The sequence below is a fragment of the Mobula birostris genome, chromosome 10, assembly GCF_030028105.1.
Source record: "Mobula birostris isolate sMobBir1 chromosome 10, sMobBir1.hap1, whole genome shotgun sequence".
NCBI lineage: Eukaryota > Metazoa > Chordata > Chondrichthyes > Myliobatiformes > Myliobatidae > Mobula > Mobula birostris.
In genome coordinates this window covers 64,047,155-64,067,122 of record NC_092379.1, presented here as the reverse complement: position 1 = coordinate 64,067,122, position 19,968 = coordinate 64,047,155, and the positions used below count along the sequence as shown (strand labels likewise).

Sequence of the window (19,968 nt, the reverse complement as noted above, 5' to 3'; positions counted from 1 at the left end):
TAAAGAATCTGAGATGTAGTCTGCTTCAACAGTATTTTCAAATTGTTATTTCCATATATGCTGCTTATCCTGCTGAGTGTTTCCATTTTTGTCTGTTTTTTATTTAACATTTCCTGCATCTGGCATTTTATGACATTTATTTCAAATGATCATTCTTTCATCCAAAGTAGTTATTTACACACAACATACTGAAGAAAATGGAGTATAGCTTTAATATTGAATTAGCAGACAGTACAGGAGGGAGATTGAAAATTTGGCTGAGTGGTGTAATAACAATAACTTCTCAGTCAATGTCAATAAGACTAGGGAACTGATTGTAGAATTCAGGGGAGGGAAATCAGAGGTCCATGAGCCAGTAGTCATTGGAGGATCAGAAGAGGTCAGTAACTTTAAATTCCTCAATGTCACTATCTCAGAGGACCTGTCCTGGACCCATCATATAAATATAACTGCTAAGAAAGCACAACAGCACTTCTACTTCCTCAGGAGTATGCAGAGACTTAGCATAGCATCAAAAACCTTGGCAAACATCTATAGGTGTGTGGTGGAAAGTGTGCTGACTGGTTGCATTTCAGCTGGTATGGGAACACCAATGCCTTTGAGTGGAAAATCCTACAAAAGGTAGTGAAATTGGCCCAGTACATCATGGGTAAACCCCCCCCCCCAACCATTGAGCACATCTACATGAAATGTTGCCGTAGAAAAACAGCATCCATCATCGAAGATCCTCACCACCCAGGTTTTCTTGCAGTTGTCATCAGGTAGAACATACAGGTACCTCAGGACTTGCAACACCAAATTCTAGAACAGTTACTACCCCTCAAACATCAGGCTCTTGAACCAAAGGAGATAACTACACTCATTCTACTTCTGGTGTATCCACAACTGATGGTCTCACTTTAAGGACTCTTTATCTTGTTATTTCATGCTCTTTTTATTTGTTGCTATTTATTTATATTTGCATTTGCACAGTTTGTTGTTCATTGATCTTGTTTGTAGTTATTGATCTATAAATTTGTAAAGTCTGCCCACAGAAAAAGAATCTCAGGGTTGTATGCGGTGACATGTATGTACTCTGATAATGAATTTTACTTTGAACTTTGAATTTATTCTTAGAAATGCTGGGAGATGAAAAGGACCTGAGGGCTAACTTCTTCACTCAGAGTGTGATAGATATGGAATGATCTGCCAGAGGAAATGATTAAAGGGGAAATAGTTATAATATCTCAAAAACAAATGGATAAGTACACGGATGGGAAATGTTGAGATGGATGTAAACCAAACCCTGGCAAATGGGATGAACTTAGGTTGGCAGTTTGGTCAACATGGAGAAGTTGGGCTAAATGAACCTGTTTCTATGCTGTGTTACAATATGACTCCGTGTCTCTAAGTTCCAGACAGAATTGTAACAGAAAATGGAGGTAATTATTTCATTATTTCTCAGACCCTGAACTGCTTGTTTATAGGAACGGGACAATATCCTGGAGCTGGATTTCTGGATGTTTGAGGGGATAGAACTGCAGTATAGTGATGAATTGTCAGCAGAGCAGTTAAGTTACAACACCAAAGCCAGAGCTCTGTTACATTGATTCAGAACGGCAGTTGGGGGAACATAAATTCATGCCATTAAATATATCTGGAATTAAAGCTCATGTCCTCATTTCATTAATGGTAAGTATGAAACAACCAGAATGTTGTAAAAAAATCTCACCTGTGTCATTAATAGTCTTAAAGAAGGAAGTGTGTGCCAGCCTTACTAAGTCCTGCCTATGTGACACTCCAGGCCTAACAATGTACTTAACTATCCTCAGTGCTAGGCAATTAAGGATGGACCATAAATGCTGAAACTGCCAGCAGTATCGTTCAGGAGCCTTACCAAGTCCTGGGAAATGAGCAACAATGACAAAGGGTACTGTACACACAGTCATAATTTAAATTTCATAGGCCTTTCTATTCAACCTTTCTGGACTTGTTATACCATTGGGATTGTGACTACTTCTCAAATTAAAGACAAGCATTCCAAGGAGAGCTAAGGAAGAACTGTCAATATTTTCAGTAATTTTTGTTCACCTCTTCAATTGTTGCCTCGATGAACTACAGTGATTATCTCCACACTGCTTTGTAATATTGTTAATTCAGCACTGCGATTCTATCTACTGATAATGGGCTTTTCATTGAGGGACCAGATGACCTAACCTGTGCAAAACCAGGTGTTGATCTAGTTGGTGAAGCGCTTTGCCGAAATGACAATCCTTCACCTACCAATCGGAATACTGTCATGCTGTTGGGAGCTAAATTTCTGTGTTGGTGGGTGGCATCCTCTTTTGGAAATCTAGGGTCTGCCGGGAAGTTTCAGCGCATGTGGTGGCAGGGCTCAGACTGAGAAGTCCCTGGAAATATCAAGGGCACCAGCTCAGTCTAGAACGTGGGGGATAAATGAAGGTGCTGTGGGGTATAAAAGAATTGGTGTGAGTAGGTGATGTTATGAAAAATGGAGATCATTATAAAATAGAAAAATATTATATACTTTGGGAAGATTTTTGGTAGAGAGAATTAAAAGTTATTACTATTTGTAACTTTTCTATTGGATTGTGTAATTGTGCCCTTTGAAAGTGCCTTGGGTGATTAAAAACCAGCACTGGTCTTTTTTTCCAAATGTCGCCAAATTATTAGCCTGTTCGGCACCTATAAACAGCTTCACCCACTTCGTGTTGGGAGATTTTGTTCACGGCAGGGGAGGAAGAGGGTGGAGTGGGAGTAACCATACCACAGGTTCTGGTATAAATATAAACTTATCTTTCACATAGGTGAGAAAATGCAAACGAGCCCACGCAATGTCAACCTCTTGTGAAAGCCTCAATAAAAACCTGCGTAATGAGGTTTACTGTAGTTGAATGTTTCCACTGATAAATCGAGTTTCAAATGATAAAGCTTCTGTTCGTATTATTTTTATTCAGTAGTATAGAACACCAGTTAAACATTTCTGAACTGCATCATCCGTTAGTTTAATTAATAAAATTGAACTAAAATTTTAGTTCCACTAAAATTGCATAGAATTCATCTATTTAAATGTAAAATTCTTTGATAGGGGAACTTCCATCTGAAAGGTCTTTTGTTGATTACATTCTTTTGTTCTTCTAAGGAAATGTTCAGTGGTGAATATTTTGAAATTGATAGGTAGATATTGATTATTAGAATGGTATGTTCAAACCAGAATATTATCAGCTCCAAAATCATGATGCAAAAATTGGCTGAGGTACAATATTCCAAGATAATACTCTCTCTCAAGAGTCTATCCTTTAAACCTGGGTTGAGACTTTCAGTTACATTCATTGTGTTATGAATTATGACAACACAATACACTTGTGTTCTAACCTTATGCAGTAAATTACTTACAATGTTTATCTAGCAACTTTGCAGTATGCTCCTTTCAAATGGATAGCCAGATGATCTAGTAAAATTCTATCCAATCAGGCATGAGGAATAATGGGAGTGGTCTAAGCCATGAGATATATTGGAATATCTCCCTTCAACGTTCCGAGAGATGTGTACGTCACCACTTGGTGTCCCTAGACTGCACAGTATATTATCACTTCAACTTTAGTCTTACCATGCCTCATGGGAGTTGGGCATTTGGGCAGCAGGGGTTCAAATGTACACATAGAAACCTCGAACAGTACAGTACTGGACAGGCCACTCAGCTCACAATGCTGTGCCAATTTAGGCTAAATATCCTCTTCCTGTGTGTCATCTATATCCCTCTATTCCCTTCATATTCATGTGTTTATCTAAAAACTTCCACTGAATTGCCTGATTCCACAGCTACCCCTTGTAACCCATTCCAGGCACCTATCATTCATTGTGTAAAATAACTTATCATTCAAGTGATATTTAAACTTCTCTATGCTAAACTTAAAAACATGTCCTCTGGTTTCTACCTGACATTTCTAAGCTGGGGGATGATAGGTGGAGGAGGTATAGGACTGACAGAGAAGGAATCTGATAGGAGAGGACAGTGGACCATAGAAGAAAGGGAAGGAGGATGGGAACAATAGCCAATAGGTGCAGGAGTAGGCCATTTGGCCCTTCGAGCCAGCACCACCATTCAATGTGATCATGGCTGATCATCCACAATCAGTATCCAGTTCCTGCCTTATTCCCATAACCTTTGATTCTGCTATCTTTAAGAGCTCTATCCATCTCTTTCTTGAAAACATCCAGAGACTTGGCCTCCACAGCCTTCTGGGGCAGAGCATTCCATACATCCACCACTCTCTGGGGGAAAAAGTTTTTCCTCAACTCCGTTCTAAATGGCCTACCCCTTATTCTTAAACTGTGGCCTCTGGTTCTAAACTCACCCATCAGTGGGAACATGCTTCCTGCCTCCAGTGTGTTCAATCCCTTAATAATCTTAAATGTTTCAATAAGATCCCCTCTCAGCCTTCTAAATTCCAGAGTATACAAGCCCAGTCGCTCCAATCTTTTGACATATGACAGTCCCGCCATCCTGGGAATTAATCCCCGGAACCTGAAGGAGGAAGATGGGCAAGTGAAGAGAATAGAAGGGGTGAGAGAGTAACCATACTGGAGAAATTATCAGAAGCTAGAGGAATTGATGTTCATACCATCTGGTTGGAGGCCATCCAGATGGAATGTGAGGTGCTGCTCCACCAACCTGAGTTTGGCCTTGTCACGGCAGTATAGACCGCAGACAGACATGTCAGAATGGGAATGGGGAGTTGAATTGAAATGGATCCCAATGCCCCTCTGTGCCTCAGTGCTACTAAGGGGTCAACCAATCATTAACAGTATACTTTCTCCTTGTATTTGACCACCCAAAGTGCAACACCTCACTCCTGCCTGGATTAAACTCCATCTGCTACTTCCCTGCCCATGTCTGTAACTAATCTATATCCAGCTGTATTCTTTGATAATCTTTTACACTGTCTGCAGCTCCAGCAATCTTGGTGTCATCTGCAAACTTGCTAATCCACCCATTTACATTTTCATCCAAATCATTGATATATATATCACAAACAGAGGTCATTGCAGAATATCATTGGTCATGAGCCTGCAGCCAGAACAACAGACTTCCATTTCTACTCACTGTCTTCGATGGGCAAACAGTTACAAATCCAGACTTGCAATTCCCTTGGAATTGCATGTATCTGAATCAACTTACCATTAGGGACTTTATCAAATGCCTTACTAATAGATAATGGCCACTGCCTTGCTATCATGATGCACATTTGGCACCTCCTCAATTGTTTGTACAGCATAACCTGCTCCATACTAAACCAAGTTGATTGTCCCTAAGCAGGCCACGGGTTTCCAAATGTGTCTAACTCCAATCCCTAAGTACCCTCTCCCATAGCTTCCTTCCCACTGGCTGACCATTTCCTGGATTGTCCTTATTTCCCTCTTGAACAAAAGCACAACATTTGTTACTTTCCAGTCTTCTGGGACCTCACCCGTTGCTAGTGAGACCAAAAATAAAATGCGGAATGAAACTGAGGAACCTGTGAGAAGCCTATGAGGTCAATGGGAGAGCATGCAAACTCCTTACAGATACGTCAAGTGTCAGAATTAAACCTGGATCACTGGAACTGTAGGGCAGCAGTTCTGCTCACTGTGCCTCTGTGCTAACAACTGCTTTCTGATAGGTTTTTTTGTTAACTGGCCTACAATCTACAGATATATTTGCTGTAAAATTTGCTGAAAAACTGTAATAGGTGTCCTGTTGTTAACCTTGTGAAAGTCGTGATTTTGTTTCTCATCACTTCCACTCTCTTCCAAACACAAAATAAATACTGACACATTCTCTCTGCCAGTGTTGGCTTGGTCAGACATGCATGTGATAGACAACCCAGAGGAGCTATTCCCCAATTGGCAGTGATCATTGTAGGAACATCACAAACAAAGTTAAACAAAAGACAATTTCTCCTCCAATAATGTAATTTGGTAAGCCTGACGTCGGTGGTGGGGAAAATGTTAGAGTCAGTTGTCAAAATGTGATAACAGCACATTTGGAAAGCGGTGAAATATCGGACAAAGTCAGCATGGATTTGTGAAAGGAAAATCATGTCTGACGAATCTCATAGAATTTTTTGAGGATGTAACTAGTAGAGTGGATAGGGGAGAACCAGTGGATGTGGTATATTTGGATTTTCAAAAAGCTTTTGACAAGGTCCCACACAGGAGATTAGTGCGCAAACTTAAAGCACACGGTATTGGGGGTATGATATTGATGTGGATAGAGAATTGGTTGGCAGACAGGAAGCAAAGAGTGGGAATAAACGGGACCTTTTCAGAATGGCAGGCAGTGACTAGTGGGGTACTGCAAGGCTGAATGCTGGGACCCCAGTTGTTCACAATATATATTAATGACTTAGACGAGGGAATTAAATGCAGCATCTCCAAGTTTGCGGATGACACGAAGCTGGGCGGCAGTGTAAGTTGTGAGGAGGATGCTAAGAGGATGCAGGGTGAATTGGATAGGTTAGGTGAGTGGGCAAATTCATGGCAGATGCAATTTAATGTGGATAATTGTGAGGTTATCCACTTTGGTGGCAAGAACAGGAAAACAGATTATTATCTGAATGGTGGCCGATTAGGAAAAGGGGAGGTGCAATGAGACCTGAGTGTCATTGTACACCAGTCATTGAAAGTGGGTATCCAGGCACAGCAGGCGGTGAAAAAGGCGAATGGTATGCTGGCATTCATAGCAAGAGCATTTGAGTACAGGAGCAGGGAAGTACTACTGCAGTTGTACAAGGCCTTGGTGAGACCACACCTGGAGTATTGTGTGCAGTTTTGGTCCCCTAATCTGAGGAAAGACATTCTTGCCATAGAGGGAGTACAAAGAAGGTTCACCAGATTTATTCCTGGGAATGGCAGGACTTTCATATGATGAAAGACTGGATCGACTAGGCTTGTACTCTCTGGAATTTAGAAGATTGAGGGGGGATCTGATTGAAATGTATAAAATTCCAAAGGGATTGGACAGGCTAGATGCAGGAAGATTGTTCCCGATGTTGGGGAAGTCCAGAACAAGGGGTCACAGTTTGAGGATAAAGGGGAAGCCTTTTAGAATCGAGATTAGGAAAAACTTCACACAGAGAGTGGTGAATCTGTGGAATTCTTTGCCACAGGAAACAGTTGAGGCCAGTTCATTGGCTATATTTAAGAGGGAGTTAGATATGGCCCTTGTGGCTAAAGGGATCAGGGAGTATGGAGATAAGGCAGGTACAGGGTTCTGAGTTGGATGATCAGCCATGATCGTACTGAATGGTGGTGCAGGCTCGAAGGGCCGAATGGCCTATTCCTGCACCTATTTTCTATTTTTCTATGTTTCTATGTTGATGTAACTTGTCTGACATATAAAGACTATATGGATGTTAGGGACTTACAATCAATCTACGTATATAAGCTATCTGATGTATTTTTATTTGTTGTGTGTGTTTTTATTATTGTTGTGTTCTTTACCTTATTGTGTTTTTTATCTGTGCTGCTTCAGATCCGGAGTAATGATTATTTTGTTCTCTTTTACAATTGTGTGTTGAAAATGGCATTAAACAACCTTGAATCTTGTGGAAAGGACTCATGGTTAAAGGCACTGAACCTGTTTCCTATGTTATAGTAAAATATGTTTCGACTCACTTACAGTGCCTTGAGAAAGTATTCAGCCCCACAACTACTTCCACATTTTACTGCCTCATTTTCTAAATTTAAAATATATCGATGTAGGATTTTTTGAACTAATCTACAAAATGTTGTGCATCATATCAAATCAAAAGAAAAATTCCAAAATCTGTTAACAATTTACTAAAAATTAAAAACCAAAATTGTGAGGCTGAAGAAGTATTCATACCCTTTACAATTACTACACTAACTTTCCTCAGGTACAATATACTGTCTTATCTTACCAATTTACCCAACTTGTTGTTGTAGAAAATTGGAGGATCACCTCTTTTGAATAAATTCATAAGAATAAACCACCCCACCTCTCTGTAAGATCCAACAGTATGGTAGATTTTCAACTGACCAAACCAAAATGAAGACAAAAAGGCATTCAAGACAAGCCAGGGAAATGATAATAGAGAAGTACAAATCTGGGGAAGGGTACAAGACCATCTCAAAAGCACTGAACATACCTCAGAACTCAATGTAGTCCATTATGAAAAAGTGGAAAAAATATGAAACTACAGTCACACTGCCTAGGTCAGGCTGCCCCCCTAAACTTAGTTGCCAGGGAAGAATGGCACTTGTAAGAGAGGCTACTGTGATGCCAAGAGTCACTCTGAATGAGCTGCAGAAGTCAATGGTTCCAACTGGATATAAATTTCATGGCTCCACAATCTCTAAGAAGGCCTTGGACTGAAAGGGTATTTACGAAAGAATGGAAAAGCAGAAGCCCTGGCTAAGTAAAAAGCATATCCTTGTTCATCAAGACTTTGCAAAGCGTCATTTAGAAGAAACTGTAAAGATGTGGAACAAGGTCTTGTGGTCAAATAAGACTAAAGTGCAACTTTATGGCCTCAACGCAAAGTGGTACAGAGGTAGAATCATGCTATGGTGATGTTTTTCAGCAGCGGGGACTGGAAATCTGGTCAGGATTGATGGGAAGGTGAATGCTGCTAAATTCAGAGAGATCCTGGGTAAAAACCTGCTAGCCTCTGCCAGAAAGCTTAAACTGGGAGGAAGTTTGTCTTTCAGCAGGACAACGACTCAAAGCACACTGCCACAGCAATCATGGTTTCAAATGAAGAAAATTGATGTCCTTGAGTGGCCCAGTCAGAGTCCTGACCTTAACCTGATTGAACGTATCAGGCAAGACCTCAAGGTTGCTGTCCACCGTTGCTCCCCAACTAACCTGGCACAGCTTGAGCAACCTTGCAAGGAGGAATGGGTAAATACTACTCCATCACGTTGTGCAAAGCCAGTAGATACTTATCCAAAAGGACTACTGGATGCAATAGCTGCAAGAGGTGGTTCAACTAAGTACTGGCTAAAGGGATGTGAACACTTTTGAACTACTGTTATTTCAGGTTTTGAATTTTCAGTTTTTCATGCTTTACAATTTTCCCTGTTTTTTGGAGCTCTACTGTGAAAAAAAAGGAGCAAGTGATTCACAAATAAAAATTCTCAGTTGAATTGATCAAAATCCTTGGTTGTAATATTTATTTACATGAACAAAGGTTTGGGGGCTGAATATTTCTACAAGGCACCGTACAATCAGAACACTTTTAATAGCCAATCATTCAATGAGCTATTTCTTTCACAATATTGCCCTTTTATCTCACCACTCAATTGTTGTCAGTGATTCTTATTTAAATTTCTTATTTCTATGCTTTGCCCTCCAGCTTGTTTTCAGATATTTTCCATTGCAGTGCCAGACTTTGATGTACAGAAAGGCAATGGGTTTCACTTTCTTTGATGATGAAAGCTTATGTATGATAGCCCAATGGCTAAACTTCTGGCCTGGATTTGACAAGGTTCACTGCTTTTGTGCTTTAATGAGTATTGAGGCTAAAGACAGCAGTACTAACCAAAACAGAACTGGAAATGGAAGATGGCTCACTAGCACACAAGTGTTAAGAGAATTCATCTCTGACTTTGAAGTTAAATCTCTCCATTAGCTTCTCTGTAAACAGGGTGCTGAAGAATGCGAGATGCCCTCGCTCTATCAACTTTTCAATAAAAGAGAACTTGGAGTTCTAGAGTTCAAAAGTAACATGAGCAGAACTCCAAATAGGTGCTCAGGCTAAATCACAGTCATGATCAAGAAAAAAAATGATACAGTGAAGAAAAAAAATGGAAAATATCTTATTTTGTTCCTCAAAGAGTCTTGAGAAGAATTGTTGACAGCAAGTGCATTAAATAATGGGATGGTGCTCTGCATTGGGAGCGTGAACCCAGGGGCATGAATTGAGCAATAGCTTAGGCAAAATATTTGAGATTTAAGGATGACTTGAAGCAGACCTTCTGCTGGTTTGAGGGAATTTGAGGATGGTGAGTACCTCAGTGTACTGCTGGAGAGAGTGGTGGAAGCAGAATCACTAACGGACCAACACTTGAATCACCTCAGCATTGAAGAATACAGGCCAATGGCAGTGAGATGGGGTGAATATAAGACCGTAAGATGACATGCCATAGGAATAAAATTAGGCCATTTGTCCCAACGAATCTACTCTGCCATTCAATCATGGCTGATCCTTCTTTTCCCCTCCTCAGCCCACTGCCCGGCTGTCTCCCTGTAACCTTTGATGTCACGTCCAATCAAGAACCTATTGATCTCTGCCTTATATACACCCAATGACCTGGCCTCCACAGATGCCTGTGGTAACAAATTCCACAAGTTCGCCACCCTCTGGTGAAAGAAATTGTTCTGCATCTCTGCTTTAAATGGACTAACCTCTATCCTGAGTCAGAGCACTCTTGTCTAGACTCCCCCACCACGGGAAACATCGTTTCCACATCTACTCTGTCTCGGCCTTTCAACATTCAAAAGATTTCAATGAGCTCCCCCCCACCCCCCACCACTATCCATCTAAATTCAAGCAAGCACAAACCCACAGCCATCCAACGTTCCTCATATGATAACCCTTTCATTCCTGGAATCATCCTTGAGAACCTCCTCTGAACCCTCTCCAATGCCAACACATCTTTTCTAAGATAAGAAACCCAAAACATAAAAACATAGACACATAGAAAACCTACAGCACATTACGGACCCTTCAGGCCACAATGCTGTGCCGAACATGTCCTTAGCTTCGAAATTACCTAGGGTTACCCATAGCCCTCTATTTTTCTAAGCTCCATGTACCTATCCAGGAGCCTCTTAAAAGACCCAATTGTATTCTCCTCCACCACGGTTGCCGGCAGTCCATTCCATGCACTTGCCACCCTCTGCGTAAAAAAACTTACCCCGGACATTTCCCCTGTACCTACTTCCAAGCGCCTTAAAACTGTGCCTCTCATGCTAGCCTTCTCAGCCCTGGGAAAAAGCCTCTGACTATCCACATGATCAACGTCTCTCATCATCTCATACACCTCTATCAGGTCACCTCTCATCCTCCGTTGCTTCAAGGAGAAAAGGCATAGTTCACTCAACCTGTTCTCATAAGGCATGCTCTCCAATCCAGGCAACATCCTTGTAAATCTCCTCTGCACCTTTTCTATAGTTTCCACATCCTTCCTGTAGTGCGGTGACCAGAACTGAGTACAGTACTCCAAGTGGGGTCTGACCAGGGTCCTCTACAGCTGTAACATTTTCTCTCGGCTCTTGAACTCAATGCCTTGGTTGATGAAGGCCACTGCGCCGTATGCCTCCTTAACCACACAGACAACCTGCGTAGCAGTTTTGAGTGTCCAATGGACTCGGACCCCAAGATCCCTCTAATCCTCCACACTGCCAAGAGTCTTACCATTAATACTATATTCTGCCATCATATTTGACCTACCAAAATGAACCACCTCACACTTATCCGAGTTGAACTCCATCTGCCACTTCTCAGCTCAGTTTTGCATCCTATCAATGTCCCACTGTAACCTCTGACAGCCCTCCACACTATCCACAACAGCCCTAACCTTTGTGTCATTAGCATATTTACTAACCCATCCCTCCACTTCTTCATCCAGGTCATTCATGAAAATCATGAGGAGAAGGGGTCCCAGAACAGATCCCTGAGGCACACCACTGGTGACCGACCTCCATGCAGAATATGACCTGTCTACAACCACTCTTTGCCTTCTGTGGGCAAGTCAGTTCTGGATCTACAAAGCAATGTGTCCTTGGATCCCATGCCTCCTTACGTTCTCAATAAGAATGGCATGGGGTACCTTGTCAAATGCCTTGCTGAAATCCACATACACTACATTTACTGCTCTACCTTCATCAGTGTGTTTAGTCACATGCTCAAAAAGTTCAATCAGGCTTGTAAGGCACGACCTGCCTTTGACAAAGCCACGTTAACTATTCCTAATCATATTATGCCTCTCCAAATGTTCATAAATCCTGCCTCTCAGATTCTTCTCCATCAACTTACCAACCACTGAAGTAAGACTCACTAGTCTATAATTTCCTGTGCTATCTCTAATCCCTTTCTTGAATAAGGGAACAACATCTGCAACCCTCCAATCCTCCGGAACCACTCTTGTTCCCATTGATGATGCAAAGATCATTGCCAGAGGCTCAGCAATCTCCTCCCTCGCCTTCCACAGTAGCCTGGAGTATATCTCGTTTGGTCCCGGTGACCTATTCAACTTGATCATTTCCAAAAGCTCAAGCTCATCCTCTTTCTTAATGTCTATATGCTGTTCTCAATACTCAAGGTGAGGTCACACCAGTGAGTTAAAAAGCCTCAGCATCACATCCCTGCTCTTATATTTTAGACCTCTTGAAATGAATGCTAACATTGCATTTGCCTTCCTCACCATCAACTCAACCTGCAAGTTAAATTTCAACGTGCTCTGCTCAAAGACTCCCAAGTCCCTTCGCATCTCAGATATCTGGATTTTCTCTCTGTTTAGAAAACAGTCTGCACATTTACTTCTACTGCCAAAGTGCATGGCCATGCATTTTCCAACATTATATTTCATTTGACACTTTCTTGCCCATTCTCCTAATCTGTCTAAATCCTTCTGCATCTTACCTGTTTTCACAACACTACCTGCCCCTCCATCAATCTTTGTATCATCTGCAAACTTGGAAACAAAGCCATCTATTCCATCATCTAAATCACTGATATTCAGCATAAAAAGAAGTGGTCCCAACTCCGACCCCTGTGGAACACCACTAGTCACTGGCAGCCAACCAGACAAGGATTCTTCTATTCCCACTCGCTGCCTCCTACCAGTTAGCTAATACTCTAACAATGCTAGTAACTTTCTTATGATACCATGGGCTTTTAACTTGGTAAGCTGCTTCACGTGTGGCACCTTGTCTAAGGGCTTCTGAAAATCCAAATATACAACATCCACCCTATCCCTTTTATTTATCCTACTTGTAATTTCCTCAAAGAATTCCAACACGTTCCTCAGGCAAGATTTTCCCTTAAGAAAGTCACACTGATTTGTCTTATGTCACCAAGTACTCCATAACCTCATCCTTAACAATCGATTCCAACATCTTCCCAACCACTGAGTTCAGGCTAACTAGTCTACATTTTCTTTTCTGCTGCCTTCCTCCTTTCTTTCAAGAATCATTACTAATGCCTCCACAATCTCTACCGCTACCTCTTTCCGAACCCTAGGGTGCCATTCATCTGGTCTGGGTGACTTATGTACCTTTAGGTCCTTCAGCTTTTTGGGCACCTTCTCCCTTGTAATCGTAACTGCCCTCACTTCTCTTCCCTCACACCCTTCAACATCTGGCACACTGCTACTGTCTTCCTCAGTGAGGACGGATGGAAAATACTCATTTAGTTCATCTGCCATCTCATTGTCCCCATTATTATTTCTCCAACCTCATTTTCTAGTGGTCCTAAATCCACTCTCGTTCATTTTTTATATACTTGAAAGAGCTTTTTCTATCCACCTTGATATTGTTTGCTAGCTTGCTTTCATATTTCATATGGTTGGGTGCCCATTGGTTGACATGGATGTAGTGGGAAGAATGTCCTTTTTCCATACTGTATGACTGCGTGACTTTATTGGTGGTGGATAAGAACAGAAAAATATTCCTAACTAACTAAGGACATTATGGATATCCACCTATATATGATGGTACATTATATATCTGTTTAATACCATTCTGAAAGGAGTAAAACATACATTCCTTAACGTGCTCCTGAACACACCCTGTTCCAAGCTGGAAACAATTGGGCCTACCTTGTTGCTTGAGGCTATCAGTTCTAACAGTGTCTCCCTCTCCAGCTCCTACTAGAAAGTATTTCTGTAGAGTATGAGATCTTTCTTATAGTTATAAAATCTTCAGCTCACCTTCATCTGCTCTGGTCACCTTATCATCAGGTGCATATCCAATAGCAGCTAGTCCTAGTCGGTTCATCCACCTACAGACACAAGAGCAGGGCAAAGAGATAAAGACAGCTTAGGTGGGCTTGATTACAAATTCAAGACCAAAATTAATCAATCTTTACAATGACAGGATAAGTAATGATTCAGTTATAGTCTTCACAAGCAGGGTACTGAATTTGTGATCCAGTCTGAATCCCATATTTAACTTCAAGTAATTAAATCAAAATTAAATTATTGGATTGATATAGCAAAAAAAATCTGGTTCACAACTTTGGGAGGAAATCTGCCACCCTGACCTGGTTTGGCCCAAAGTGATTCTAGATGTGGTTGACTTTTAATCACCTCTTTGGTTCAGAGGTAATCAGGGATGGACAATAAATCCAAAATTACTTGTTATGCCAACATCCCATCAGCAAACAAATCAACAAAAGCAGCTTAAACACACAGACTATGTTTAACAGACATCTGAGATGAATTCTAGTGGAAGGTGACCTATATCATATGAGAAATCCTGTTACATTTCTTTAATCACATTTTTCTTTTCAAAATCTGGAATTTTCAGTGTTGATGGCATCATTCTCATCACAGTCTGCTTTCTCTTTTCCATTTTGATATCCATCATTACAGCTGGTGGGGGCACATTTCATGTCACTGAATTTTATTCCATCTTACCTAAACTAAAAGCACAGAGCTTCAAAATGATTCTCCTGAGCAATGATATTATGAACTTCCTAAGCCATGATCTCATATCCCAATTAAAAAGGTGTGAGCATTTCATGAACTCCATTATCACTGAGATTTATCAGTCACCTCATTTTGACCCATGTCCATCTCACTCTCCAACTCAACATTCTTCCTCACTTCCCACTGCACTAGCATCCAGCAACTTTGATGTGTGTTGCTTATATATCACCTTGTTGATCTGAGGCAAAGCAGTTCCAAAAGTTACTTCTCTATTGGCAGCACTATTACCAAAGCTCCCAGATGACCTGTCCTTATTCCCATACTGTCCTGTTACAGTCAGAGTCATACAACATGGAAAAAAAGCAGTTCAAGCCCAACTAGTTATGCTTACCAAAATCCCCATCTAAGCTAGTCCCGTTTTCCTGCGTGTCTCATACCTAAGCCTTTCCTATCCATGTACCCGCCCAAGTACCTTTTAAGTGTTGTCAATGTACCTACCTTAACTGCTTTCTCTGGCAGATCATTCCATATACTGACCATTCTTTGGGTGAAAAAGTAGTTCTTCATGTTCCTATTATATCTTTCCTCTCTCACCTTAATCCTATATCTCTTGTTCTTGATTCCCCAACCCTGGGAAGCTAGTGCAAATGCCTGTGTGTATTCGGCCTAAAAATGCCCCTCATAATCTTATACAGCTCCATAATGTCACTTCTAATTTCCTATGCTTCAATGAAAACAATCACAACCTGCTCGATCTCTCTCCCTAACTCAGTCCCTTCAGTTCTGGCAATATCCTTGTATACCTGCTGTGCACTCTTTCCAGCACTTTCCTATAGCACGACAACAAATGTGGCCTCACCAATGGTTTGTTCTTCTTTGGCAATATGATCCAAGCACGAGGGATCAGCTTCCACATTTCTGTCGGTGAAACGTAGCCTTACTCATCTTGACTGCTCCATTGTCGCAGTGGAGTACTTGGCAGCACAGTGACACAGCAAGTAGAGTTCCTGCCTCACAGTGTCAGTGACTGGGTTCAATTGGCACTTCTGTTGCTGTCAGTGTGGAAGTTACACGTCTTCCCAGTGACCATGTGGGTTTTGACAGCTGCTTCCGTTTCTTCCCACATTCCAAGGATGTGCACCTTAAAAGGCCACTGTAAGTTGACCTTTATATAGGGAAGCGGTAAAATGTGGAGGCAGTTAATGGGAGTGTAGGGAGATTAAAGAAAATGGGATTAGTGTGAGTTGGTGGTTTATGTTTGATGTTAAAATAGTGGGCAGAAAGGCCTGCTTCTTTCTTTGACTTCAAATATTATATGATCTACAATTTCTTCCAGTTAAATCTTGGAAGAATAAAGTCATTATCACTGGCTCCCACTACTCTACACTAACCACCAATTCCATTCCCTTCCTTGTCCAGTTTTCAGGTTAATTTGAACTGTCCACAGTCCTACTGTTTAATTTCTGTCATACTTTCTTCATAACCTAGGTTTCCATCTTCACTGTAAACTTTTCTGTTTCTGACCCTGAAGTTGAGACTGAGATCCACACAATTTCCCCAGTTAAAAGTTACACTCCAGCTGTACTGAGCATTAAGTTGGACAGAGAGTTTTTGCCTCTATCGCAACCATGGACCCTGCCGCGGAGTCCGTGCACCCTCGCAGCCGGGCAGCTGAAAGAAGATGGTAATCATGCAAATGAAAATGCACATTCCAGCCTGTTAGGGCTTAGGGCTTCTTTGTAATTGTATTTAATCCGTTCCTTTTGTTTCAGTCTTGACCGAAGCACAATAGCAACGATATTCCCTGCTTACCTTAGTCTACATTCAGGGAAAGAAGATGAGTAATTTAGATAAGCACTGTTACTGGAGTGGTATTAATTTAGTTCTAGGTTATTGTGGTGACACCATTAGTTTTTAGTTAGTTTGCGAGCTTTTAGTTAGCGACCCTGTTGGCCTAGCGTTTATTATTTTCCTTTGTACTGTACTGTTCTTATTAGAACTGAGTGAAGAGTTCATTCTGTGTCTGCGTCTCTCCCTCCGCACTTGGGCCAACACTGAACTCTTATGTCAGCAAGACTTGACCATAAACAGACCAGGCAGAGAGAGAACAGCTGAAAACAGTCCCTGACTTCATTTGTCAGGTAGGGGAGAAGTTCAGGTCAGTGGAGGCTGGGTACAGAAATGGCTCCCACAGTGTGATAACTACTTGCGGAGCAGCAAGCCCAGTCCGAGATGAAATAGCAGGTGACAGCGCTCGCAACGACGGTTCGGTAACTCACAACAGACAGCCGGAGTCAGGTGGCAGCCATTACTGCTCTCACTGCGGCTATTCAGAAGCCCTTTCCTAGGTCAGTCCCACTTCCAGCCCCGGCACTTCCACCATCCTCCTCTAGTGCAGTTTCATCAGCTTCAGCCACTGGTGCCCCGATTCACTTGGCGTTTTCAGGACCCGAACTGAACATTCCTCCGGAAGGCAGGTGCTCTGGTGTCCCTGATGGCTGCAGAAATTTAATTACCCACTGTGAACTGAACTTCAAAGCCCAGTCAAGCAAGTTCACTGATGATACGCGTAAACTGATTCCTGCAATTTCTGCACCAGCCTCCCACAGGGTCGGAGGGAACACCTTGTCAGGTCCCAAGGATTTACCGATTCTAATTTGCCTCAAAACAGCAAACATTTCTTCCTGTGTAAGCTTATCGGGTCCATAACCTCACTGCTGCATTTCCTCACTTCTATAGACTCTGTGTCCATCTCCTGAGTAAGTACAGATGCAGAAAATGTATTTAATATTTCCCCCATCTCTTTTGGCTCCACACATACATTACCATTCTGATCTTGCAGAGGACTAATTTTTTCCCTTGCTAACCTTTTGCTCTTAATATACTGTATTTCTAAAAGCCCTTAGGATTTTCCTTTACCTTGTCTGTTAGACGCAGGGGTGGCCAATCTTTTACATTCCATGCCTGGCTTGCTGAGTTCCTCCAGCATTTTGTGTGTGTTGTTTGCATTTCCAGCATCTGTAGTTTTTCTCTTGTTTCTGAGGACCAGAGACTATTGTTTTCCATAATTACCCTGAAACCAATGGAATTATGACCACTAGATGTAAAGTGTTCACTTACACAATCTTCTGTCACCTGCCCTGTCTCATTCCCTAATAGGAGATCTAGTATTGAACTCTCTCTAGTTGGGACTTCTATGTACTGATTGAGGAAACTTTCCTGAACACATGTGACAAATTCTTTCCCATCCAGCTCTTTTACAGGATGGGATTCCCAGTCAATATGTGGAAAGTTAAAATCACCTACTATCACAACCTTATGTCTCCTGATGTCTACAAATTTGCTCCTCTAAATCCCACGGATTGTTGGGGTGGTCTAAAGTATAATCCCATTAACGTGGTCATACTTTTCACATTCCTCAGATCTAGCCATAAAGCCTGAGTAGACAAGTTCTCCAGTCAGTCCTGACTGAGCACTGTCATGACATTTTTCCTGACTCTTAATGCCACACCTGCCACATTCTGGCATGGACAGATCACAAGAACCTCTCCTACAATTGTGGCGCCAAGAGATTTAACTCCTGTCAAGTCCATTGGGTTCTTTTCTTTACCTGGTTTCATTTCACCCTCACCTACCATCCTGGCAGGAAGACCGATGCTCTCTCCTGTGGATTTGACATCTCTGAGGACAGTGCCAATCCAGAGGCCATCCTTCCCTACACATGTTTAGCTTCTCTGGTGATTTGAGGAATAGAAGCAGACGTAAAGACTGCCCAAGAGTCAGATCCAGACCCTAGAGCACTGGAGTGGAGTCATTCTTGCTGTCTGGTTCATCACCTGGGCAGTCAACAGAACCTGGAATTTATAAAGAGACAATTCTGGTGGCTGTCTATGTCCCTAGATATCTACATCTTCACCTCTGCCTGTCCCACATGCCAAACACATGCCCAGAACAAGTCATCACGTCAGCGTCCTCCTGGGCTACTCTGCCTGCTGTCTGGCCTGATGTCTTGGTGGATTTCACCACTGCTCTGCCTCTGTCAGATGGGAACCCTGCCATGCTGGTAGTTGTGGACTGGTTCTCCAAAGCAGCCCACTTCGAGCTCCCAAAGCTCCCGTCAGCTCGTGAAACTACCATCGTCATGGTTCAGCACATGTTCCGGCTGCACAGCTTCCCTCGGGACATAGTGTCTGATGAATGACCACAGCTCACGCTCCAATTTTAGAAGGATTTCTGTTCTCTTCTGGGAGCCACAGCCAGCCTGTCATCAGATATCTACCCCCAATCTAACAGGCAGGCTGAGAGATTGGATCAGGAGCTGGAGACACCCCTGCATTGCTTTGTCTCTTCCAGCCCCACAATATGAAACTTCCAAATGGTTTTGGCAGTGATTGCCCACAAAAACCTCCAATAATCTTCCACTGGCATGCCCTCTTTGAATGCCAAAAGAAATTCCAGCCATCAGCCTTCCCTGACCAAGAGGTTGACGTGGGAGTTGGTCCAACACTGCAAGTGCACATGGTGAGGGCCAGGGCATCTCTGCTGTGCATCCACAGACAATATGCCCAGCAGGCTGACTGGCTCTGCCAACAGTTCAGGCCTCCCAAGTCAGAGGAAAAAGTCTGGCTGGTATCTAGAGATCTTCCATTGAGAATAGAGTGCTGCAAGTTGGCTCCATGCTCATATAGGCTGTGTCTATCTTCATCCATGAAGATTAAGCCAGTGTTCCATGTTTTCCAGCTCAAGCCAGTGACTTCCTTCCCTCATTGCTCCAGCCTCTACCCCTCCTCCTCCTCCCTGCTTGGTGAATGGGTCCCTTGTCTATTCTGTGCAGTGCATCTTGGCATCTCACCAGGTGTGGGGCAGGGTCCAAAACCCCATGGATTTGGAAGGGTATGACACAGAAAACCATTCTTGGGTACTGGGTCAAGACATCCAAGACAGGTCTCTCATCCGGGACTTTCAACGGGCACAGGTGCCTCGGGACCTGCACCTAGGAAGGGAGACCTTGGCATGACCACAGACCCTGCCACCGAGTCCGGGCGCTCTCGCAGGTGGGCAGCTGAAAGAAGGTGGCAATCAGACACGTGAAAATGCACATTCCAGTCAATCAGGGTTTCTTTGTAACTGTACTTAACTCCTTTCCTTTCGTTTCAGTCTTGACTGAAGCACAGCGAAGACAATTCTCCCTTTTAACCTTAGTCCATGTTCCAGGAAAGAAGATCAGTGATTTAGATAGATGCTGTTAAAGGAGTGGTGTTAATTTAGTTCCAGGTTGCTGCTTTCGAGCCACAGTGACAGGGTTCG

The 19,968-nt window shown here is 42.4% G+C and overlaps 1 protein-coding gene across 1 annotated transcript in view; it reads right to left on the bottom strand.

Annotated features, from left to right (window-relative positions):
* LOC140204068 (connector enhancer of kinase suppressor of ras 2) overlaps positions 1-19,968 on the bottom strand; it is an 807,212-nt gene that overhangs the window by 31,835 nt on the left and 755,409 nt on the right. The window contains 1 exon segment of the mRNA XM_072270362.1: positions 13,942-14,012. Coding sequence (XP_072126463.1) covers positions 13,942-14,012 — 71 coding nt within the window.